The sequence below is a fragment of the Oncorhynchus tshawytscha genome, linkage group LG07, assembly GCF_018296145.1.
Source record: "Oncorhynchus tshawytscha isolate Ot180627B linkage group LG07, Otsh_v2.0, whole genome shotgun sequence".
Lineage (NCBI taxonomy): Eukaryota > Metazoa > Chordata > Actinopteri > Salmoniformes > Salmonidae > Oncorhynchus > Oncorhynchus tshawytscha.
In genome coordinates, this window is record NC_056435.1 from 50,510,826 (window position 1) to 50,537,369 (window position 26,544).

At 42.6% G+C, this 26,544-nt stretch overlaps 2 protein-coding genes across 5 annotated transcripts; one reads left to right on the forward strand and one right to left on the reverse strand.

Moving 5' to 3' along the window:
* Positions 1 to 639: 639 nt before the first annotated feature.
* On the forward strand, positions 640 to 6,236 carry LOC112254762 (repressor of RNA polymerase III transcription MAF1 homolog). 4 transcript variants are annotated; one of them, XR_006083783.1, is made up of 8 exons: positions 640 to 1,538; positions 1,747 to 1,875; positions 2,204 to 2,372; positions 2,782 to 2,903; positions 3,192 to 3,311; positions 3,637 to 3,779; positions 4,096 to 4,161; positions 4,342 to 6,236. XR_006083783.1 is itself a non-coding variant. In XM_024427587.2 (7 exons), exons 1-7 carry the CDS (start codon positions 1,456 to 1,458, stop codon positions 4,367 to 4,369), a joined length of 717 nt encoding a protein of 238 aa, XP_024283355.1. In that variant the 5' UTR covers positions 641 to 1,455; the 3' UTR covers positions 4,370 to 6,236. The 4 variants fall into 4 exon arrangements, 2 of the variants coding, with proteins under 2 accessions (XP_024283355.1, XP_024283356.1); XR_006083784.1 differs by having other exon boundaries at positions 4,345 to 6,236; XM_024427587.2 differs by lacking the exon at positions 3,637 to 3,779 and having other exon boundaries at positions 641 to 1,538.
* A 1,745-nt stretch (positions 6,237 to 7,981) lies between these two features.
* LOC112254763 (tribbles homolog 2) lies at positions 7,982 to 18,145 on the reverse strand. The gene is made up of 4 exons (XM_024427590.2): positions 17,347 to 18,145; positions 15,892 to 16,188; positions 10,193 to 10,485; positions 7,982 to 9,473 (listed from the first exon to the last, which is right to left on the reverse strand). Exons 2-4 carry the CDS (start codon positions 16,186 to 16,188, stop codon positions 9,002 to 9,004), a joined length of 1,062 nt encoding a protein of 353 aa, XP_024283358.1. The 5' UTR covers positions 17,347 to 18,145; the 3' UTR covers positions 7,982 to 9,001.
* Between the last annotated feature and the right edge of the window lie 8,399 nt (positions 18,146 to 26,544).

Consider the following 26,544-nt stretch of genomic DNA (forward strand, 5'->3'; position numbering starts at 1 on the left):
CGCTGATTGGCTCATTTTTGTATACTTTCTTAGTCAAGGGAGACCGGATGCTTCCTGGCTTCCGTGGGCTTCAATGCTTTGGGCGGCAGCAATGTCATACTCGTTTGGACCAGACAGCATCAGATAGATGGCTTACACGTAGAGAGACAGAGGGGCGCTGTTTTGCTCGCCGGATGCTTTCTCGTGTGAGACACATTCAGCCTCTTGCGAAATGAAGGCAAATTATGAAACACAGACAGACGAAATATACATTATTTTATTTTAGTATTGGTCCATTTTTTTGGGGGGGAAGCCTTCCCTTTGCATCAATGAATACACGCCACTGATCAGAAGTCTAAATGAAAAGCGAAACGAAACGTAACTATATTCAGGAAATACGTTTTAAAGGAGCCATTTGCACATTCCAATTTATGACAGATCAGTACTGTACATATATAGTGATGCCATACTGCCGTTTAATGACATCAATATAGACCAATACGTATTTTAATAATTTAAATATATTTGTGTATGTGTTTTAACTAACTAACGCAAGTGAAAGTCTGTAGCTGGACGATGAGCAAGGGGGTGTTATAATTACTAGCTACGTCATTGCATGTTTATCTGGCCCCCATGGCGCCCTCTCGAGGAAAAATTCGGTAAAAGAGGAACTGGCCTTGGAGAGAAGAAGGAAGTGCAGTTACATTGAGGAAGGATCAAAACATCAAAACTGGGTTGCCGTTTTTACAGACAAATTCAGGTGCATAGCGAAGGCGAAAGGCTTCGAGAAGCCTGGGATTTCTCTTCAAATTCTGATACAAAAGCTGGGATGAAGAACTGTCTATCTAATTTCAGTTTATTTAATGGCAGATATTGGAAATTTCACAGTAAAAAGGAAGACATTTTTATCAGACATATAAGTGCCATAAGCCCTCGACAAAGATCTTTACATCATCCGTAAATGAATCATGCAATATTGAATTTAAAGTTTGTGATTGAAATTGATTACTTTGGTATTGCATTGAGTGAGCGCTAGATACAACAGACTGTTTTGTGCGCGGGAGCTGAGGATCTCCACGACCAGTTAAGCTCTGTGGTCGGAGGTATTTAAATTCAAGGCAATCATTGTTATTGCACGAAATGTTTCCAGCTGGATACAGTAAGGCCTGAAAAGTTTGTGTGTTCGCTGTTTTTGAACGACACATTTGACCGAGTTTATTTGATGTGGGCCAGTGCATAGTTAATTGTTAGGTTAGTTAAATTCGTACAACCATTGTTGCATATCTAACTAACGTGTAAGACAGGATTGCGAAAAAGACAAGTGTCATTTTGTTTATCAGAATTGGCTACATGACCTGGTGGTGGCAGATTGTAGCCGTTTACGGTCGTCTCTAAGCCTAGGGGCTAGATAGGGAATGAGTATATGCATTTTAAACACTTAATATTTTGCATGATAAAAATAAATAAACTGTCAAGATGAAACTCCTGGAGAATTCTAGTTTTGAAGCCATAAACACCAGACTCACCATTGAAACGGGGGACTGTCAGATAATAGGAAGGTAAGTTATCAACAGGTAGATGGTGCCAATAGCCCATTTGCTATGTAGACCTACAAATGAACAACATTTGCACAGAATTGGCCAACACTTCAATGCCTCTCTATGAAGATCTAACGTAACTGAACTGCTACACAGGAAATAGATTTTCAGCAACCACATAGTTTAAGTATATGCATGATGTGATGAACCATGCTCTGTCTTTTCTCAGGATCGAGAGCTACTCTTGCAAGATGGCAGGCGAGGACAAGCAGATGTTCAAGCAGTTCTGTCAGGAGGGACTGCCTCATGTCCTGGAAGCCCTGTCCCCTCCACAGTCCTTAGGAATAAGCCCCAACAAGTAAGACTTCAGTCCACACTACACCACCACCATAGGAACTCAGAGGTCTATTCAGTAATGGGGGAAAATGGTCAGTGTTTTGTAGATAAGTGTAGCTAATGAATGTAGAGCACACACTAAAGTAGATATATAACGTAGTTTTAGTGAATTGAATATGTTCTAGTCATTAGACTTCTATCTGTATTATGTAATGCCCATGGCCTGGTCAGATGAAGAATCCTGAAGTTCCTGTCAAGCACAGTTCAAATGACAAGAATGCACTACAAGTATGAACGAGTTTGGACTGAGCATGTTCATAACACTAACAAGTGTGTGTCTGTGGTTGCAGGTTGAGCCAGAGTCAGAGTGGAGATGAGGGGGAAGGGCCTCTCTCTGACAAGTGCAGCAGGAAGACCCTCTTTTACCTGATCGCCACCCTCAACGAATCCTTCCGCCCCGACTATGACTTCAGCCGCACCAAGAGCCACGACTTTAGCAGAGAGCCCAGCGTTAACTGGGTGAGGATCTATTTAACATCTCATACCTACACAACAGTGCCTGTACCTGTACATGTCTCGCATTGCTGTTATGAATTGCTTACACCTGAACCAGAATATTCTGCTGGTTTTGCATCGTGGCTTTCACTACACAGCAGCATGAGTTGATTGGGCTTGATGTGCCGAGGCAGCTTGTACACAACCCAAAGCCTGTCTGGTCTTATATGGAATGAGACTGTAATCCATTACCTGGAGGACAAAAGGCTACAGAAGGGGACTAACATATTAACTAAAAAATGTAAAGTATAGCACACAGTGCTTGAAACTATATGTCTAGTCATGGACAGTCTTGGCTGAATTCTTACCTGGCTGGATATACACGGAAGTTATGCATTTTGTATGCCATTATTTACATAGTGTGTGACCTCAGGTGTTCAACGCGGTGAACAGTAGTCTGTCGGCGGCGGCTGGGGAGGATTATAGTCTGCTTCAGCCCCAGCTGTGGGAGGCCATCGACGCTGAGATCTGCCTGTCCGAGTGTGACATCTACAGGTGAGCAATGCCACTTTTTCTTAATTATAGAGAGGGTATTTTTGGTCCGGAGTTGGCAGAACTATTACTAGAAACTCTGGCACAAGCATCAGAGTGCTAGGTGGAGCCACTACCATATTGCTTACACCCATCCAATCCTTTCAGATATATGACAAGTGTCTTGGGGAGTGGTACTGTTTTCACAGAGCAATAATCAATTTTCTGTGTTATTTTGTTTTCCCTTGAGGGGAGGCATACATGCCATTTGTAAACCAGAATGTAAAGGCCGTATTGTTTTGGACATTGCAGCTACAACCCAGACCTGGACTCTGACCCGTACGGAGAGGAGGGCAACATGTGGTCCTTCAACTACTTCTTCTACAACACAAGGCTGAAGAGGATCGTCTTCTTCACGTGCCGCTCGGTCAGGTAAGACTGAAGACTGAAAAACACATCACCACCGTTTTTTCCTCTGTACTGAAAGTGCTCCACCTTGAAAAGTTGACTGCTGACTACACAATTATTTGGGATTGTATTAACAGTTTACATAGGAACAAAATAAAACATTACATTTTTGAGTGAACTATACCTTTTTAACTTCTAATGTCCATTTGACGTGTCGGTTATCTGGGTATGGTATTCTTTTATCTGAGTGGAAATCATCTGTTTATAATCTGTACATGGTTGGTCATAGACAATATAACTGCATACTGACAATGTATTTTTACATTTAATTGTACCTTTATTTAACTAGGCAAGTCAGTTAAGAACAAATTCCTATTTACAATGATGGCCTACGCCGGTCAAACTCTAACCCGAACGATGATGGGCCAATTGTGCTCCGCTCTGAGACTCCCATTCACGGCCGGTTGTGATACAGCCTGGAATCCAATCAGGGTCAGTAGTGATGCCTCTAGCACTGAGATGCAGTGCCTTAGACCACCGCTTCACTCAGGAGCAATAAATACTTTGCTCAAAGCTAAATTGATACATGTATAAGTGTCCCAGGCAGTCATCCAGGGAAGGGATAGATATTAAGCTAGCCCCGTGCTAGTACTTTTCATTCTGGGCCAGTAGAAAATGAGCCAGACCAGTGACATCTGAATGTTTACTGGCCAATGTCCAAAATACTTATATGCCGTCCCTGAAATAATTGCTTATACATTGAAGTGGTCTATAGTGAGCAACATTTGCTTTTGTCCTCGTGTGTTAGTTTATTCATGGCCCCACGGGACTCTGGCATTGGCAACGAACTGGACCTGGAGCTGGATGAAGAGAGGTGAGGAGGACACAGAGCCTGGATTCTTCATAGAAAACCCTAAAATATGATAAAGCATGAAACTGTTTTACTTTCTTTTAACTGTCAAAGTTATTTTGTATGTTGAATTAGTATTGTTCATGGATGCATCATTTGGGTCTGTCTAATCCTTTAATCTAAACCATGTATTTTTTCGATCAGCAGGTATGGTGCCCTGTGTTCCCAGTGAAGTCCCAGTCTCATACAGGACCAGACAGTATACTGGATGTCTGTCTGTACCCACAATACCATTTCTTTTACAACTCATCTTAAACTCATCATATTTCGTGTTGGGATTATACTTCTGTTTTTTTTTCTGACTTTGTGTGGTGAACCTTGCTCTATTTTACTATGGAAATCAGACTATGAGCTTAGATCTGTTACTCATGTTCAGATGAGGATTATTCCCATTTGTTTGTGTTTATCATTTTAATTTTCCATCGCTACGTTCCCCTTACCTTGATTATCTGAAGCAAAAGCTTTGTTTGGTGTGTTTGACCTGGTATTAGAGCATGTCCTGGCACTCATTAATTTGCAACTTATTTTACATTCTCTTTGCTGGTTTTGATAATGCATTAATTAAGCAAAGTTTTAGATTTTTATTATGTTTTTCAAGCTTTACCATTCCAAAGTGTGAGCTGTTCTCATACCAAATTGGCACTCAAGGTTTAGGTATTGGGACATTCTCTGACTGCATGCTTGAGTGCATGTTTGAACACCAGGGGGCAGACTCAATTTAGGTTTCCTCCACTGTAGCTACATCCATAAAATATTGGCCAACCAATACTGTCACTTCAATCTCAGCTGATGGAAAAGTCATATAACAGCTTGAATCAGTCTGCCTCTTGGTGATGTTCTACCTTCCATACCAATGCTACTCAAGCCTACAGTTGTTTATTTGTTTTTATTTAGTGACAAGTGCAGTCTAGTTTTATGGGTCAAGCCAGCAAATACGATTCTGCTGTATCTGTTCCAAAAGCACTCGAGAATCAAGACTAGATTCTGAATTCCATCGTGTGTTTTAAGGACTTATGTGACTTCTCATATGTAGTACAAACTCTGCTTGTAGAGTATACTGTTTGAATTTACATATATTGTATTTTAATATAACTTAAAGCCTTTTTTAGCTATTGCTTTAGTTGAAGCATTTTTTGTGTGTGTTAGAGCAGTGCCCCCTGTGTGTGGCATTTTTAAATGTAATTTTAGACAGTCTCAAGACAAATCTAAAGTCTGATTTATAATTTCCACTGCAAAAACTCCCTGTAGAGATCAGTGATGCCTATGGTCCAACTTTCCTGATCAAATGAAGCATGTACTGAATATACAATAATGCATTTGTGACTAATGGGTGGACTGAAGAGCAAGGATACCTATTTGGGCTCAGTAGCGAGTGGTTGGTTAGTAGTCTTTCAATGGTCACAGCTCCTGTATCAGTATTTTGGTTGTCCTATTGACTACCAGCTGGACAGTGTTACTGTATGTGGCATACATACATCTTGCTCTTGCACCTTTTTGTATAAGTCAAATGTGAAAGACTCATATCCTTCGTACATTAGGTACAAAATGGTAGAATGATACAGTAGGTATTGTAAAGTTTAATTTAGTCCCTTCTATGTGATGTATATCTATCTGCCTCTAGTGATGTTGAAACCACAAACGTATTCCTGAATTTGATTTCAAATGTCAACAACATCCTAAGTTATCAGCATATTGACTTTTGACAAACACTTTGTGCAGGTATACATGTCTACAGTACACATTTTCTTGTTGATTATCTTTGTCGACAGAGCAGCTGTTTTAGATTTGTGTGAAAATAAGGTGGTTGTCATGGCAAGGACACGCAAGCTTATTGCCTCCGACTTCCGGATGTTAAGGTCCAATTAAATACTAAGAAGCGAGATAATATTGTTGCGGAACTCTTGCATCATTGGCACATTTATTTTAGTCTTGTGCTAATGACTGGCAGCTTACAAGACCTCATACTTGTGGTTTTATTTCACTAAACTTGTGTCCATGTGATTTGTCACCATGTATAATAAAGGTCTTGACTAAAACTGCCTCGCTTCCCTGTTTTTATTACACTGATTAAATCATGTAGATGTGTAATTCTTTTGACAAACTTGGGTGAGATTTGTTTTCCTTTCAAAATTGGTGTAATCCAACCAGTACAGGGTTTGGGACTAGCTAGTAGATCAGTACTATAAATTGTGAATAGTAGCAATAATCATATCTTTAATATGAATTGGTCATAACCTCTGTCCTTGTACGCTACTCTTGATAATATTCAGGTCGCCTGTACATCCTAGTATTAATCAAAGCTGAATCAAGCTCTGTGGGTTTGTAGTTTTAAATAATATTTATTTGACCCTGAAAACAGAAATAGAGATGGGTAATGAACAAGTGAGTTACAATCTCCAACGACAAAGTTTGGTCTTATTACAAAAAAAATATTTATTGGCAAACCGTTTGAAGGATTTATTTTTACTGGAAAATGACAATACTTTTACATAAGTACATCCACCAACCCTCCAACCTAAGAAAAACAAATGTAGTGTACTTTCTTTTGCATCATATATAAATATATATAAAAAAGTATTTAAAGTCTCACAAGCTCTATGGCATAGTGAAGTAGGATCTGAGATCTATTTAGGGTTAGCGAACTGCATGCAGGCATCACGACTAACACCACACATTACTGTGTAATGTATGTGATGCCCTTGTTCAGTTCAACAGATACTAAACAGTCTCACCATTATATGGGTTTTTAAAGTACACTACAGCACTGTATCCTTCAGGATCTAACCCACTGCACTATATACTATAGACATTAACTCACGCTTGAGGTCATGACGACTACACTTGTCTTGGGATCTAGGACACCACGCTGAACTATCACTGAATCACAGCTCACTATACCTGGATCATCACACCATACGTAATAAATGAGGGTAGCTTAATTATTTGGTAAAGAAAAGCTTGGTGAACTTCTGATAGGGATATAAGAGAGGGGAGGGGGTCTACAACAAACTGTGGTTATGAAAACAAGGCACTTTAATGGTTGAAACAATCCAGATTTGTCACTCAAATATGTAAACAACAGTACACACAAACAAAGGCACAAAACGTGCTTCAAGTATTCTAGGATTTTGTCAAGTTCAGAGGCATCAGGTATCAGTCCTGTCAGATATATACTGAACAAAAATAAAAACGCAACATGTAAAGAAGATCACATGTTTCATGTGCACAATTGGCCCAGCATCGTCCTGGTTTGGCCGGGGTTGGCTGTCATTGTAAATAACAATTTGTTCTTAATTGACTTGCCTAGTTAAATAAAGGTTACAGTTCATGAGCTGAAATAAAATATCCCAGACATTTTCCATAAGACAAAATGCTTTTCTCAAATCTTGTGCACATTCCTGTTGGTGAGCATTTCTCCTTTGTGTCATATCAAGAAGCTGATTAAACAGCATGATGATAACACACCTGCTGCTGAGGACAATAAAATGTAGTTTTGTCACACAACGCCACAGATATACAATTTGCATGCTGACTGCGGGTGGGGCGGCAGGGTAGCCTAGTGGTTAGAGCGTTGGACTAGTAACCGGAAGGTTGCAAGTTCAAATCCCCGAGCTGACAAGGTACAAATCTGTCGTTCTGCCCCTGAACAGGCAGTTAACCCACTGTTCCTAGGCCGTCATTGAAAATAAGAATTTGTTCAACAGAGCTGTTGCCAGAGATAAAATGTTCATTTCTCTATCATAAGCCGCCTCCAAAGTAATTTTAGGACATTTGGCAGTACGTCTAACCGGCCTCAGAACCGCAGACCTCATGTAACCACGCCAGCCCAGGACCGCCACATCCGGCTTCTTCACCTGCGGAATCGTCTGAGGGGGGAGGGGGTGCTGAGGACTATTTCTGTCTGTAATTAAGCTCTTTTGTGGAGAAAACCTCATTCTAATTGTCTGGGCCTGGCTCCACAGTGGGCCCCTGCCCAGTCATGTGAAATCCATAGATTAGGGACAAATTAAATTATTTCAGTTGACTGATTTCCTTCTATGAACTGTAACTCAGTAAAATCTTTGAAATTGTTGTGTTTACATTTTTGTTCAGTATACAGCTTCAATTTAGTGTTCCCAACAGAGTTGCTCACAATCAAAAATGGGTCAAATTACTGCTTCCAGCAAAAAGGGAATACTGCTAGACAGTCTGCTTCTATATGGGGCAAGGGATCCCGAGGACTGTTTTCACCTGTTATTCCCATTGAGTCAACAAAACAATGTCCATTGGTTAAAGCACAATAGTTGGGTAGCTTTTGAAAAGCGCTTTTCTTGAGGTTACACTGCAGTGTGGAAATAACTGCATTGGACCCTTGACAAGCAGATATACATCTAACTCGAAGGAGGCGTCTGTTACACATTGCCAGGAGATCCAGTAGTTAGTAGTTACTGCTTTGCGTAACCGCAATGTCACTACCTAAACAAATACATGCTTCATGACACCGAACTATATAATACATTTGGTAACAATTTAGATTAAGGGCCCTGCATAACACGTTCACAACTTCTTCAAAAGCACAACTTCAACATCTATACATGCTAATGTCTAACAACAGATTAACAAAGCTTTGACTGCTTTGATACCAAACTGCAGTTAGACATTAGCATAAGAGGTTTACTTTGGAAATATGTAATGCCATATGACTATGTTATGTTTCTTAAGTGTCAGGTAGGTAGGAAAAAACCCTGCATTACCAGTAGTCCCTCTATGGAGATGATACTGCTCTACTTGCATCACTGGGACAGAGGTCATTATTATTTTTATTCTAGAAACAGCCTGTGTCCTTAGTATCTTCTGTGTAGTTGGGGACCACTTGGTCAGTGCAGTTCCTGGGGTTGAGGTGCATGTTGGGAGGTGTTGTGTTATTGGAACAGTTCAGCCACGGGTGGAGCAGCAATTCTGAGGCCTCCAGTCTCTCCAAGGGTGCTTTACGCAGCATGCAGCACACCAGCGACTTAGCCCGCACTGAGAGCGACTCTGGCACTGTGAAGGTCCCCCGGCGGATCTTACTAAAGAGAGCGGCAGGTTCCACATCCTGGAACGGGTAGCGACCCACCAGCATGGTGTACAGCACCACGCCCAGGCTCCAGACATCAGCAGCCTTCCCTGAGTACGAGTGGTGCGAGTTGAGGATCTCTGGGCCCACGTAGGCCGGGCAGCCGTGCTTGTCCGTAAGAGAGTCGTCGTCCCCGTGGAGCAGACAGGAGTCTTCCAGGTTCTGAAGAACAAGTTTGGTCCTGAAAGGAAGGAAAACCAGAGAGAGATATAGAGTCATCATCATACCCCCATGGTGCGACATGTTTTCTGCTTTGTGTTATTAATCGATGGTGCACTGGGTCATATGCATAATACACCTTACATAACTGTCTGGAATGACACCTGTGTTTACGGGGTGGGAGAAATATAGCCCTAGTCATATGACATAGCTGTTATGATGGTGTGATAAAGGCATCAAGAGGAACTTTAGTGCCATTTTGACAGTTTCTTAACTAAATGGCCTTCTTTAGCAGTGACATAATGCAACTGAACTTAGTCCACATATGCCTGGCTGATGTGTCTCAAGTAAACATTTAGATGACGAATTTGGGCCACGTCTCAGTCACTACTGTAAGTCAATCCAACCTGCAAACAGAACATCCAATGACCATGTTGCTCAGCTAAAATTAGGTTAAGTGAATTAAGTTAAGGGGGCAACCAGATTCATTGGTTCCTGAAGAATATAACATCCCATCAGAACCCCAAATAATAGCCTGTTTTACTCCAATGATAGTAAACAAAGTCAATATAAACAAACACTGTATTTCCTCAAAATATGGTTAAAACTAGAATATTTATACAATATATGGTCAGTCGTTACATTTAATCCCTCAGCTTTTTACTGACACAGGTGGGGAGGAGTTTTGTTATCGTTTCAACTGCTGATTGCCACTTTAAAAGAAGCGCATAAACTACTAACCTCTGCTGGTCTACGAAGACAAACTTGCGCAGCTTGAGGTCGCGCAGGACCACCCCATGCTCGTGACAGTGTGCCACCGCCACCGCCATCTGGCGGAAGAAAAGCACCGCCTCCTCCTCCTGGAGCCGCTTGCATGTGCGCACGTATGAGTGCATGTCGCCGTAGTTGCGTTGAAAGAAGACAAAGACGCTGTGCTCGCCTGTTATCACCTCGGCGATGCGGCAAATGTTGTCGTGGGGCAGCAGGCGGACGTAGGGGGCGGTGAACTCCTGGTACCGCCTCATAGAGAACACCTGGTAGTGGAGATGGGGTAGAGTTAGGTTAGAGGTCATAGTTCATAAGGTCATGGTCAAATTACAAACTATATGAATGTCTTCTCCTGAGGGTAATGTACCCACTGAGGGTAATGTACCCACTCGAGTGAACTCGTTGTCAAACAAAGTCACACCAAAAGGATATGTGCATAGGTCAACCTCACTGTAAGCCAAGGTTTTCCAAACTTTGTCCTGGGGACCCACCTGGGTGCACGTTTTGGTTTTCGGCAAAAGCCAAAAATGTGCACCCAGGGAGACCCCAGGACCAAGTTTGGGAAACCCTGCTATAAGCCAGTAGTGACAATTAAATGACTTGACTAAGCCAACACAGCATGCATTGCGCACGCCACGCCATTACTGGAACCACACACCCCCACAAGGAAGGTCCGCCTTTTTCCCCCCTCATCAATTTACACACAATACTCCATAATGACAAAGCAAAACAGGTTTAGACATTTTGCAAATGTATTTAAAATATAAAACTGAATTTACATTTACATAAGTATTCAAATCAAATCTAATTTTATTTCTCACATACACATGGTTAGCAGATGTTAATGCGAGTGTAGCGAAATGCTTGTGCTTCTAGTTCCGACAATGCATTAATAACCAACGAGTAATCTAACCTAACAATTCCAAAACTACTACCTTATACACACAAGTGTAAAGGGATAAAGAATATGTACATAAAGATACATGAATGAGTGATGGTACAGAACGGCATAGGCAAGATGCAGTAGATGGTATCGAGTACAGTATATACATATGAGATGAGTAATGTAGGTTATGTAAACAAATTGGCATAGTTTAAAGTGGCTAGTGATACATGTATTACATAAAGATGCAGTAGATGATATAGAGTACAGTATATACATATACATATGAGATGAGTAATGTAGGGTATGTAAACATTATATTAAGTAGCATTGTTTAAAGTGGTTAGTGATATATTTTTCCATCAATTTCCATCAATTTCCATGATTAAAGTGGCTGGAGTTGAGTCAGTGTGTTAGCAGCAGCCACTCAATGTTAGTGGTGGCTGTTTAACAGTGTGATGGCCTTGAGATAGAAGCTGTTTTTCAGTCTCTCGGTCCCTGCTTTGATGCACCTGTACTGACCTCGCCTTCTGGATTATAGCGGGATGAACAGGCAGTGGCTCGGGTGGTTGTTGTCCTTGATGATCTTTATGGCCTTCCTGTGACATCGGGTGATGTAGGTGTCCTGGAGGGCAGGTAGTTTGCCCCCGGTGATGCGTTGTGCAGACCTCACTACCCTCTGGAGAGCCTTACGGTTGTGGGCGGAGCAGTTGCCGTACCAGGCGGTGATACAGCCCGACAGGATGCTCTCGATTGTGCATCTGTAGAAGTTTGTGAGTGCTTATGGTGACAAGCCGAATTTCTTCACCCTCCTGAGGTTGAAGAGGAGCTGCTGCGCCTTCTTCACGACGCTGTCTGTGTGGGTGGACCAATTCAGTTTGTCCGTGATGTGTACACCGAGGAACTTAAAACTTACTGCCCTCTCCACTACTGTCCCGTCGATGTGGATAGGGGGGGCTCCCTCTGCTGTTTCCTGAAGTCCACAATCATCTCCTTTGTTTCGTTGACGTTGAGTGTGAGGTTATTTTCCTGACACCACACTCCGAAGGCCCTCACCTCCTCCCTGTAGGCCGCCTCGTCGTTGTTGGTAATCAAGTCTTCCACTGTAGTGTCTTCCGCAATCTTGATGATTGAGTTGGAGGCGTGCATGGCCACACAGTCGTGGGTGAACAGGGAGTACAGGAGAGGGCTCAGAACGCACCCTTGTGGGGCCCCAGTGTTGATGATCAGCGAGGTGGAGATGTTGTTACCTACCCTCACCACCTGGGGGCGGCCCGTCAGTACCCAGTTGCACAGGGTGGGGTCGAGACCCAGGGTCTCGAGCTTGATGACGAGTTTGGAGGGTACTATGGTGTTAAATGCTGAGCTGTAGTCGATGAACAGCATTCAGACCCTTTACTGGGTACTTTGTTGAAGCACCTTTGGCAGTGATTGCAGCCTCGAGTCTTCTTGGGTATGGCGCTATATGCTTGGCACACCTGTATTTGGGGAGTTTCTCCCATTCTTCTCTGCAGATCCTCTCAAGCTGTCAGGTTGGATGGGGATAGTTTCTGCACAGTTATTTTCAAGTCTCTCCAGAGATATTTGATAGGGTTCAAGTCCAGGCTCTGGCTGGGCCACTCAAGGACATTCAGAGTCTTGTCCCGAAGCCACTCCTGCCTTGTCTTGGCTGTTTGCTTAGGGTCATTGTACTGTTTGAAGATGAACTCTCGCCCCAGTCTGAGGACCTGGAGCAGGTTTTCATCAAGGATCTCTCTGTACTTTGCGATGTTCATCTTTGCCTCGATCCTGACTAGTCTCCCAGTCCATGCCGCTGAAAAACATCCCCACAGCATGATGCTGCCACCACCATGTTTCACTGTTGGGATGTTGCCAGGTTTCCTCCAGATGTGACACTTGGCATTCAGGCCAGAGTTCAATCTTGGTTTTATCAGGCCAGAGAATCGTGCCTCTTGGCAAACTCCAAGAGGGCTGTCATGTGCCTTTTACTGAGGAGTGGCTACCGTAACAGGCCTGATTGGTGGAGTGCTGCAGTGATGGTTGTCCTTCTGGAAGGTTCTCCCATCTCCCATTCCAAAATCATGGCCATTAATGTGGAGTTTGTCCCCCTTTTGCTGCTATAACAGCATCCATTCTTTCCACTAGATGTTGGAACATTGCTGCATGGACTTGCTTCCATTCAGCCACAAGAGCATTAGTGAGGTTGGGCAGTGATGCTGGGTGATTAGGCCTGGCTCGCAGTCAGCATTCCAATTCATCCCAGGGATTCAATAGGGTTGAGGTCAGGGCTCTGTGCAGGCCGGTTAAGTTCTTCCACAAACCATTTCTGTATGGACCTTGCTTTGTGCACGGGGGGTTTGTCATGCTGAAACAGGAAAGGGCCTTCCCCAAACTGTTGCCACGAAGTTGGAAGCACAGAGTTTAGAAGGTATGCTGTTACGGTTAAGATTTCCCTTCACTGGAGCTAAGGGGCCTAGCGCAAACTATGAAAAACAGCCCCAGACCATTATTCCGCCTCCTCCAAACTTTACAGGCAGGTAGTGTTCTCCTGGTATCCACCAAACCCAGATTTCTCCGGCGGACTGCCAGATGGTGAAGCATGATTCATCACTCCAGAGAATGCATTTCCACTGCTCCAGAGTCCAATAGCGGTGACCTTTACACCATTGCAGCCGACGCTTGGCATTGCACATGGTGATCTTAGGCTTGTGTGCCGCTGCTTGGCCATGGGAACCTATTTTATGACGCTCCTGACAAACAGTTATTGTGTTGATGTAGCTTCCAGAGGCAGTTTGGAAAATCAGTATTGAGTGATACAACCAATGACAGACATTATTTATTTAAAACAATATATTGTACATGCTACATGCTTCAGCACTCCCGTTCTGTGAGCTTGTGTGGTCTTCCACTTTGCGGCTGAGATGTTATTGCTCCTAGACATGTCCACTTCACAATAACAGCACTTACAGTTGACCGGGCAGCTCTAGCAGAGAAGAAATTTGCCGAACTGACTTGTTGGAAAGGTGGCATGCTATGACGGTACCACGTTGAAAGTCACTGAGCTCTTCAGTAGGGGCCATTCTACTGCCAATGTTTGTCTATGGAGATCGCATGACTGTGTGATTGATTTTATACACTTGTCAGCAACGGGTGTGGCTGAAATAGCCGAATCCTTTAATTTGAAGGCATGTCGACAGTGAACAAAAATATATAAATGAAACAATTTAAATTATTTTACTGAGTTACAGTTCATATAAGGAAATAAATGAATTAGGTCCTCATCTATGGTTTTCACATAACTGGGCAGGGGCGCAACCATGGGTGGGCCTGGGAGGGCATAGGCTAACCCACTTGGGAGCCAGGCCCACCAACTAGGGAGCCAGGCCCAGCCAATCAGAATGAGTTTTTCCCCACAAAAGGGCTCTATTACAGACAGAAATACTCCTCGGTTTCATCAGCTGTCCGGGTGGCTGGTCTCAGACGATCCCGCAGGTGAAGAAGCCGGATGTGGATGTCCTGGGATGGCGTGGTTACACACGGTCTGCGGTTGTGAGGCCGGTTGAACCTACTGCCAAATTCTCCCAAAAGACATGGGTGGCAGCTTATGGTAGAGAAATTAACATTTAATTCTCTGCCAACAGCTCTGGTGGACATTCCTGCAGTCAGCATTCCTCAAAACTTGAGACATCTGTGGAATTGTGTTGTGTGACAAAACTGCACATTTTAGAGTGGCCTTTTATAGTCCCCAGTACAAGGTGAACCTGTAATGATCATGCTGTTTAACCAGCTTCTTGATATACCACACCTGTCAGGTGGATGGATTATCTTGGCAAAGGAGAAATGCTCACTAACAGATGTAAACAAATTTGTGCACAACATTTTAGAGAAAGAAGCTTTTTGTGCATATGGAACATTTCTGGGATCTTTAATTCAGCATATGAAACACTTTATATATTGTGTTTAATTTTTTTGTTCAGAGCACACACACACACACACACACACACACACACACACACACACACACACACACACACACACACACACACACACACACACACACACACACACACACACACACACACACACAGACACACAGCACAAAACATTAGGAACACCTTCCTAATATATAGTTGCACCACCTTTGCCCTCAAAACAGCATCAATTTGTTGGGGCATGGACTCTACAAGGGATCAAAAGCATTCCACAGGGATGCTGGCCTACAGTTGTGTCAATTGGCTGGATGTCATTTGGGTGGTGAGCCATTCTTTATACACATGGGAAACTGTTGAGCGAGAAAAACCCTTTCTCCTCCCCTTCAACTACACTGATTGAAGTGGATTGAAGTGGATTTAACAGGTGACATTAGTAAGATATCATATATTTTACCTGGTCAGGCTGTCATGAAAAGAGTTCCTCATGTTTTTTACACTCAGTGTATATTGGGTGTTGGGGGCCCTAGCACAGACCTTGCAGGGGCCCTAGCACAGACCTTGCAGGGGCCCCGTGAAACTGCAGTACACCACTGCACTCAATTTTTGTTATATTTAACCTTTAACTAGGCAAGCCAGTTAACAAATTCTTATTTACAATGACGGCCTACCACAGCCAAACACGGACGATGCTCGGTCAATTATGCGCTGCCCTATGGGACTCCCAATCATGGCCGGATGTGATACAGCCTGGATTCAAACCAGGGACTATAGTGACACCTATGGCACTGAGATGCAGTGCCTTAGACTGTTGCACCACTCGGGAGCCATACTGTGATGGAGCAGGCTATAATACATACCCTGCAGGTGTACTCCTGCTCCGTAACCCTGTGGAAGGCCCTGTAGGTCTCTGTCCCCTCTGTGGGTTCTAGCAGGACGTAGGGCCCAATGCAGGACACACAGTGCTGGTCGGAGTCTGCGCTGTGGCTCAGGGGCCTTAGGCAGGGGGCCAGGCCAGGGGACGAGGGTGGAAGGCTCAGCCGAGGACGCTTGCATTTCAGGGCTTCCGTGTCATCCTGAGGGTCATCCAGCTCCAGCCGCTTCAGCCGCAGGGGACGAGTAGGCGCCGGTGCGGGCGAGGAGATGTTCACACTCATCTGAAAGTCACATAAGTTGTTTTAGTATGTTTCATTGAGCTATGCCTAGGATGTGACTAAACCACAGATTGGATACACTGAAAATGCATGTTACATAAAGACAACATTTCAAATGCATAGTGACAGAACTAGCTAGAAGAACTTGGTGTCTGCAAATCCCCTTTTAGTGCACACACACACACACACACACACACACACACACACACACACACACACACACACACACACACACACACACACACACACACACACACACACACACACACAATGCATCTGTGACGAGGGGAACTTGAATAGCAGACATGTGAATCATATCCACCATTAAACAGTGCCAAATAATAGGTTAAAAAGAGCTTGGATGACGCCATGGAGTCTCGACTGATGAGCAGTGTTGCCTGTAATAGGTTATGCATTACTCAAATTACTGTCTGTCTCTTTCGAAATGTGGCTGTGACTCAGTGAGTCATTCACAGCCACCCAAATAAGATCATGGGCGAACGTCATGAAAGTGACGTCAGGTTTCCATTAGATTGCTCTAATGTCGCGTTCAAAACAACTGGGAACGCGGAAATATCCGACTTCCGAGCGTTCAAGACAACTGGGAACTCGAAAATAACAGAGAAAATCTTTTGAATATTCACCCAACTCGGAATTCCAAGTCTGAATCTGGAGCATCTTTATAGAGCACCGACTTTCTGAAGATCAGAGGTCTTGAGTTTACCTAGTTTTTTCCGAGTTCAGTAGTTTTGAAAGCACCAAATAACGCCAGAGGTTCAGGTAAAATATTATGATAAATTGGCATTAAAATACGAGAGGTCACATGGGGGTCATGTTATTAGTCAAAATAAATATTTGTTGAACCGGGTGAAAATGGTCAGACAGTGCGCAATTCCGAGAAACAGTGTGCGCGAGGGGGATACAATGTTGCGATAGACATACTCCGGCTGCGAGGAGTGGTAGGTCGTGACTTTGTAGGAAGAGTTGCACCATCACTTTCTAAAGTTTAACCTTGTTGTTTCACAACATAGGCCTGCCTACACGTTAAAAATCAACGAATTATCAATGCGAGTCGGGACTACAAGCAACCCCTTCAATTGTAGCCTAATGATAAAAACATGGATACTTTAAGGTTGGGCGAAAAATATGAACAACTGTTACCTTGGCCGTGGAAGACAAAGGGGTCCGCTCTTCAAAAGAGAACAATGGTATGGTAACTCCAGCTTCGTGTGTAGTGCTTTGCTTGTCAAGAAACACGAAATGTGCAGTAAACTCAGCAAAAACACATGCGGTGTAGAGGAAACTAGAGGTTGGAGAGCTTCAGACAAAAGTTATTCTTCCTTTATAAAATAAATAGCGTAGTGGTTCAAGGGAGTCTTTAACTTAAACAGTTACAAATTAGCTATGTATGCATAATAGTTCAAATTAGTTTTTGTTGGTTCTTGCTCAGGATGTCTGTTCACTTAGCCAAAGCAGAATATGTATGAAAGTCATTGACACATTTAACAGGTTATTTCGCTTTGAAGTGTGGCGGCAACACCGCCTGTGTTGTTGGTACAGATGCTTTTGTCCTTATTCCCGCTGTGTGGCAGCGACTTGTGTATCGAACGTTTTTCCTTGCGATGACAGGTTTTCTAAAACGGAGGTTATTAGAAAACCTTAGAAACTTTCTATAAACAGAGAAAACACAAACCTTTAAAGTTGTTTAAAGGCTCTTGTACAATAATGGGAAAAAAAGAGCATACTCATCCAAAGTATGGAACCTCGTATAATAAATAATTATTGGTCAAAGTGTAGAGTAGGCTACACGTTCCCTTATTTGGTCACTTGCGTAGTAATCCTTTAATGTGTCAATTGAGTCCCTAAAAAGTAGATTTCTAATCAGACGTGCCCCCACCGACTGCCCGTCTGATTGAGAATAGACCAGAGAGCGCAGTGGCTTCAAATATCCTTTCTGTTACAGCAGTGAAGTTGATAATGCGCAACTGAGCATGATTGCGACATCGTAGCTCCACCCCCTGGTTTGACGACATCGGCGGGTGAACCTCGCAATCGTCACTCGGGCAGTTTACATATGGAACAAAATAATCGTACAACAAGGTGTATTGCATGTCATTGGCTATATAGTAATTCTTTCACAAAATCCAAATTTGCTCTGACCACATGTTTTCTAAACAATTGTGTCCACATGCCAGAGTTGGTACATGTCATTTAATTTGTCCAAAAGAACATTGGGAATGTTATTTAATAACAGAAAACATGTCACTATAAACCCAACTATATGTTGGACAGGGTTTGCCACACCCCTCCTATGACTCAATAGCAGTAATGGTATTGCACCATTTCTCACAATGCATGCTCTCTGGATGGCATGCACATGGGATGGGTTATTATGGGTTATAAAATTTATGTTTGATGTTGCAACCATGGAAAAGGAGAGAAATGGATTTGAAAATTAGAAGAGCATTATCGGTAGCTACACATTGCAAGTATCAGGAAAAGATTGCCTATCATTGATGACAAAGCTCCAAAAGGATGGAAATTAAGTGGGCAAGGCCTTTTGTTCAGCTATTGATATAACTTCCCCGGTATGCATCACTTACACACACACAGAGGAGCATTTCACATTATTCATGTCAATGTTCATTAGTTCTGCACAGACAGCTTTTAATGGCCTGAGCTTGTGCTTGAGTTGCACATGTGAAAAATTATTGATAAATGTTCCTTTCAAAGTCATGTCTTTGTGTGACCAAAGAGAGGATGTACTGCTTCAGTACTGGTATGGAGTCAGATGGTGTGTGTGTTTGTGTATGTGCGTATGTGTGTAAGTGTGTGTAAGCATGTGGGTGAGGGCAGCTTCCTGTGCTTGTGCCATGGTGATTTCTAGACAGCCCTATGAGTGGGAGTCAGAAATCATTTTTGCCTTAAAATGGAAACATTTCAGCCGCACACACAGTGCTGCATTACTGCTAGAGACATTGCCTGAGGCTACAGCTGTGAAATTGTCAGTCTTCACAATGTAACTTGACAGCACTAAATATCCCTAAATATTCTCTGGGAGCATTTCTCCCCCTGCCTGCCTGCTGCCTCAATCTCCCTACATTAACACTGCCCTCTGAGAGTCACAGTTTGATGTTGAATGAATCACCCTCTGTATCAACACTGACATGGAAGGATTATGAAACAACATCATTTGTGTTGGGAACATAGCAGTCTGTGAATAGTGCAATGATAAACCAACAACTGTCTTAGTCCAATAAATAGCAGTTTGTGAATAGTGCAGTGGCGTGGCCTGATGTTGGAGTCATGTAGACATGGCTGTCTTGGTAACCTATGATACAAAATGTCATGGCGACTGGAGGCAATGGGGCTGCTTGTCAAGTGGGTATTCGCTCCAGCCATGTCTTTTCAAGAGATTGCTATCATAACTGATAGGGGGCCACCACTACTGGGTTTGGAGGTCACTTGCTGTCCATCCATGTCAGTCACATAGGTGAGGGGGCTAGCTAGGAATTAGCCTAGTTTACAAAGAGGCTATAGCTTATATGTCTGTGGGTAATTGGATTAGCAGTGCTTCTAGGGGTTTCAGTGGCTCCTTTGGAGTTTGGCCCTTCAACTATCAGACCACAGAGAGCAGTACTGTGAAGTTCCTGGCATTCACAACAGACAGACGCTTCCAGAAATCAGGTCTGTTCCCACTACTGTAATCGTGATTCAGTCAGTAGAAAGAAAAGGGCGAGTTTGGGGTATTTCATCATCACGCAGCTTTTGTGGTGGATGGTTCTCTGTTAGGGAAAACATTGGCAGGACTTCTTAACTGCGGCCAGGAAAATAAATAACAGCAGAGCCAACCATAGTTGGCCTGGCCTCGCTCTGACACGGCCAGAGCATTGCAGGAGATTACGAAAGCAGAAATTCCATTGTAGCGACAGGTCCATTTTGCATAAACAAGTTAGACAGTGGTGTTCTTAGGCAGGCAGTACCTGCTGCTCTGACTGTGCTCCTGTTTTCAGGCTACCCAAGGACAGTTGACAAAGCTTCTACTTTAGTTATAGCCCATTTATCTTAAAGACAATTAAATATATGGACAGACAGATAAAAAAACCCAGAAAGAGCCAAAGAAAAAAGAAAAGCCTAATTTAAATGAACAGAACAGTTCAAATAAAGCTTCATACTTTGATTCACTTATTCACTTAACCTGAAGATGCCATCTGGTTTGCTCTTTTATTAATCACGTTAAAGATTTGTCCCTTGAAGTAGGAGCAACAAAGTACCTGTCACCTTCCAATGAAGAGGAGATTCAATTAGCTGGGTTCTGTTAATATATGCCTCTTTCTAGATTGAATTATAATTAAGCAATAGAGCCTGAGGAGGTGTGGTATATGTCTAATATACCACGGCTAAGGGCTGTTCTTATGGACACAGCCCTTAGCCGTGGTATATTGGCCATATATCACAACCCCCCGAGGTGCCTAATTGTTATTATAAACTGGCTACCAACGTAATTATAGCAGAAAAATAAACATTTTGTCATACCCATGGTATATGGTCTAATATACCATGGCCGTCAGCCAATCAGCATTCAGGACTCGAACCACTCAGTTTATAAGAGGCTGCCAATCTGCTGCTGCTGTGCCTTATGGTCTTTCCTGAGGCTGCCCCCCACCTCTCTGAGTGATCTCTTCATTTTTTAATATATTTTTTTAACCTTTATTTAACTAGGCAAGTCAGTTAAGAACAAATTCTTATTTTCAATGACAGCCTAGGAACAGTGGGTTAACTGCCTGTTCAGGGGCAGAACGACAGATTTGTACCTTGTCAGCTCGGGGGTTTTAACTTGCAACCTTCCGGTTACTAGTCCAACACTCTAACCACTACGCTACCCTGCCGCCCCTACCCAGTCCTTTTTTGTATTGGGACCCATTCAGCCCTGTTGACTGTAACTACCCGTGCTTTAACCTTCTCATTCGACACTGAGATCTAATGAGCTGGGAAAGATGGCACCAACAGACATGGCAGCTCAGCTTCTAGCTCCTAAGCAACTTTGCAGTATTTTAGATTTTTTTGTGTGTTATTTCTTACAATATTAGCCCAGAAAGTTTTTTATGTGTTATTACAGCCGGAAATAACTTTTGGATATCAGAGTGGTGGAACTCACCAGCATTATGAACAGGAATACGACTTTCCCAAATTGGACCCTTTGTTCGCACCCCCCAGGGCAATTGAACTTATCACAGAGGCTGCTCCAAGATGCCACCACAAGCATTTCGCTACACCCACAATAACATCTGCTAAAATAATGCCACTTTAATAATGTTTACACATCTTACATTACTCATATCATATATGTGGTATTTTATACCATCTATTGCACCTTGCCGATCGGCCATCCATATATTTAAATGTACATATTTTCATTCACCCGTTTAGATTTGTGTGTATTAGGTAGTTGTTGGGAATTGTTAGATGACCTATTAGATATTACTGCACTGTCAGAACTATAAGCACAAGCATTTCGCAACACTCGCGTTAACATCTGCTAACCATGTGTATGTGGCCAATAACATTTTATTTGCTTTGAGATCTAATCTCTTTACAGATCAGAAGTCGTAGGTGTCGGGTTACATTATGACTGTCCTTTAAGACTTCTTACTGCTGACTGTGGTACAGTGGAGCTGCTCCACAAAACATAGCAGGGCCGTGGGTGTTTGTATATTGTGTAAGGAGGCACAGTTTGTGTATTTCAGTTTGTTTCTAATGGGTCATTAATGTCTAATCAGGAAGGAGGGGCCCTGCCCTTTGAGGAAGCTGTAAATCCCCAAGGCCTTCCCTCATCACCGGTCCCTATTGATTTCTTTATTCTAGCTCAGTGACGAGAGAGTTGTGATTTCAGTCCTTTATGCCTACTGTATTACCTGCACATTACATTTAATGGCAGTTCAAACCATTTCTAAAGAGTGACACATTCTTAAATGCTGTCGTGTAAACACAGTCTCAAGTCATAGCCTATACCGTTTTAAATAGATTTCATGAACCTTACACAACCCATCTTTATATATTGTCCCCTAAACAAATCGTCAGAGACATTTGATCGTTTTAAACCTACGCCCTCATGTAGTTTTGGCTAACAGCTGTTCTGGGTATTGACAGAATTGAATGCTTCTGTCTGGTGGGAGCTTAGTGTCTGCTAACACTTGAAGGAAGGAGGAAGGCTTAAGGGCACTGCCACCTCTGGCTAATCCACAATCCATTATATATTGTAGTGTGCTGCTGCCTGTAGAGCTACTAGGTCAGTCACATCAATGTCAAACACCAGTCAGTGCTAGCAACCAGAGCCTCCGCTAACAGCCATCCATTGTATGGACTGTGTTTCACTAGGAATGGTCATGCTTCTCTTGACCTGTTCTTTTTGAATAGGTTAACATCTATGCAATGCTAGTGCACACAACCAATACAATAGTAAACCCAATCTCAAGGCCACTTAGAGGTTACCATATTACACAGGATCCTGTCTCATCTGTGGCCCTGGAAGCGTCCCAGACTGCTAAGACCGTTGCACAGTTGGTGTGCACTCTACTCTGTGGAGCAATCCTCTGAAAGGATCAGGTTGGTTGGCGGTTTGACATGTGGCGTAGTCGGAAGCTGTGTGTGTGTGTGTGTGTGTGTGTGTGAAGGGAATTGGACCCCTTTATTGACCAGGGCTTCCCAGTGCCTACTGGCCCAGTTGCTTAGATTCTCTCTCCCTCCAGTGTCTTCTGGAATTTACTGCAAATCCTAGAAGCCTGCCTCAACACTCAACATTCTGCCTATGTGTAGCCTGTGAATGTCAATATGGGGGAAACAGAAGATGGTCAAGGGGAGAAGTTTTCACAGTTTTAACGATTTTAGCTACAGGTGGTGTAGCATAGCTTAACTTAAAGGATTGCGAAAGCACTCCATAGAGTGTGTACTACATAATTAAATATTGAAGAAAAACCCAAGCGAGTTCAACTCAATCACTCACATTGGTAGCATAGCATGACACCCAATTACCTATTACAGGGACTTCCCTATTCCTTCCCCTTATTTGTTTATTTCAGAAGAAATGTGAGGGATTACTTAACTCACAAACAAAGTGGAAAATGCTGAGTTGAGTGGTTCTTGTGAAAGATTTCTCAATAAGAAGTCACATCCCTAACAATGCAATAAATATTCTGAAGTGATGACCATGAAGGAAACTGAAAGTCAGAAAGGTTTGCTTCAGTCTCTCCAAGCTATTGGCAAGTTTCTTGGCTTAGCTGGGTATTTTAGCCTGGTATTTTAGCTGGGTATTTCTTGGTTAATAATGACTAACTTGCTGAGAATGGCACTGGAGGGAATAACGCCTGTTGAATAATGCTAAGACCACAACCATGTCTTTCCAGAAGAAGTGCAGTACCAGCAAATCTTCTGCAAGAGGACCAAACAATTGATGGTTAAGAAGCCTTACACCACATTCGACAGAGTCTAATCCCGCTGGCCGTTCACCGCAGACAGGTCAAGCCCATCGCCATAATCACAAAGAGTCTCAGCTTCCCCAGCCCACCACTACCAATGTACCGAAGCCGGATATGGCTGCGTTTACACAAGCAGCCCAATTCTGACATTTTTTCACAAATTGGTCTTTTGACCAATCAGATGAGTTCTGAAAAAGATCTGATGTGATTAAGCAATTAGTGGAAAAAATATCAGAATTCGGCTGCCTTTGTAAATTCAGATTATTATTAGAATCAAGTGTGCTAGATCAGAGTTCGAGTGAACCTACAGGATGGTAGCTCTCCAGGAACAGGTTTGAAATGTCCAAATTCACAGGAGATATTTATATAAGCTGTACAGAGCTCTGTAGCATCAAACAGTGTCTGAGTATGTTTCAGGTGTAGAGACACACAAGTGCAGAAAACTGTAGATTGTTACACCAGATAATGTGATTTACCCAAAGACTTTTGTCTATTTCAATTCTTCTTTCATTGCTGCATGTCATGATGACAGAGACCTGTCTCGATCAATTAGTGAGAAGACTTGAAATAGACACTATGGTGGCGCACATATTGTTGGATTACTTTATAGACCAAAAAATATATACATTTTAATATTTTTCTAAATTCAAGCTGATCCCGTGCAACTGGACAAAGACATTTAATGAGACTCCTGTTTCCCAGAATCGAGGACGAAGACGGCATTGCTATGGTTGGTTGAAAATTCTCTGTGCTACACTAAACAGTACCTATCCTGTAACTCCCAGTAATGGATACCAAAAATCTTTGGTTAAATCACATTATTTGGTATAACAATCTGTAGCTAAGAGAATTGGTGATCAGCAGATGATACTAGAGGTGTTCATGATGAAATTACCATTTCAAAGAAACATACAGTAAGTTCAGGGAATTCTTGTAAAGCTGTGGGAGGAGTGTTGTCATGTCAAACTGCCATTCAGCTCCTCATGAGTCATCTGCTTGAAATCTTGCATAATGTCTAATCCCTCGAGAGGGATATAGTTCATGGGATACAGCTCTGCTACAATGACACACGCAGGTCAAGGGAATTCTGTTTCTGTATCCACTCGAGAAAGAAGCCCAGGCACTACACAATATTGTCTGTAAGACAAAAAACTAAAATAATTATACACTGTTGGACAGTTTGAACAACTGTTGAACCGTGCCAGCATAACATAAACATTAGGGTTGACTAGTTGAACATGCATACATGTGCACAGGAACAGAGATTACATTTACAACAATATCTGGCCTAAAAGAAAGAAATATGGCATAATTCTCAACCTTTGCACAGAGACTAGGTAGTTAGGTAGACAGTATCTACCTACAGCCATGTCTATCAGGCATGCTTAGGCAAATATGTTTTATAGTAAAACCAGCTTCAGTTTTAGAGATTTACAACAGTAAATTGTTGTATTATTGTTTCTCCTCACTGTTTGGTAGTAAACTGGATATGCAATACTTGTTATTTACATCTGTTTGGAATCCTATCTCGTGTCTTGCCTATAATTTGAGATTGAAATACAAGTTAGGGTGACCAGACATCCCCATTTTCCGGGGACAGTCCCCGTTTTTGGTGGCCTGTCTCCGGCTGGAACTGTCCCCGGGAAATGTCCCCTTTTTTAACTGTGAGTTAAAAACAGACCACAAAGTGAAATAATATTTTACGTGGCAAGAAAGACCGGGCTGCAGAGCCTAACAGTTGACGTCTCAATCGCGTTGTGTTTATTCTGGTCAACAGAGGGGGCTGCTCGCTATAGCAGCTTAATTTACTCTTCTTCTTCTACTAACTACTTGCTTGCACTAGTTTTAGAGAAAACTGCTGTGGAAAACTCAGCCAGAAGCTAGCAAGTGTCAAGTGAATCCACAACCTCACCACAAACATCTTTTCAAGTCAGGTAAGTTGCAATTGTTTGAGATCCTAGCTAGTGATGTTATAATGTCACCATTTATTATATAGATGATTTGCTCTATAAGGATTTAAATAGGTTATGCTAGATAACGTTAGCTATGTAGACTAAGTTAGCTAGCTAGCTTAGCTAGCTACTGTCATGGTAGCTAGGTTAAAAACATGCTAATGTTAACATGCAGTGGAACATGCACCTGTGGAACGGTCATTAAGACATTAACAGCTTACAGATGGTAGGCAAATAAGGTCACAGTTATGAAAACTTAGGACACTAAAGAGACCTTTCTACTGACTCTGAAAAACACCAAACGAAAGATGTCCAGGTTCCCTGCTCATCTGCGTGAACTTGCCTTAGGCATGCTGCAAAGAGACATGATGACTGCAGATGTGTTCGTCTTAGCAATCTCACTAGAATAAAGACCTCCTCCATTCTTGCCATTATTGAAAGAGATCGTGATACCTCACATATCAAAATAGGGATACTTAATGTTAGATCCCTCACTTCAAAGGCAGTTATAGTCAATTAACTAATCACTGATCATAATCTTGATGTGATTGGTCTGACTGAAACATGGCTTAAGCCTGATGAATTTACTGTGTTAAATGAGACCTCACTTCTTGGTTACACTAGTGACCATATCCCTCGTGCATCCCGCAAAGGCGGTGGTGTTGCTAACATTTACGATAGCAAATTTCAATTTACAAAAAACCCCAACGTTTTTGTCTTTTGAGCTTCAAGTCATGAAATCTATGCAGCCTACCCAATCACTTTTTATAGCTACTGTTTACAGGCCTCCTGGGCCATATACAGCGTTCCTCACTGAGTTCCCTGAATTCCTATCGGACCTTATAGTCATAGCAGCTAATATTCACATTTTTGGTGACTTTAATATTCACATGGAAAAGTCCACAGACCCACTCCAAAAGGCATTCGGAGCC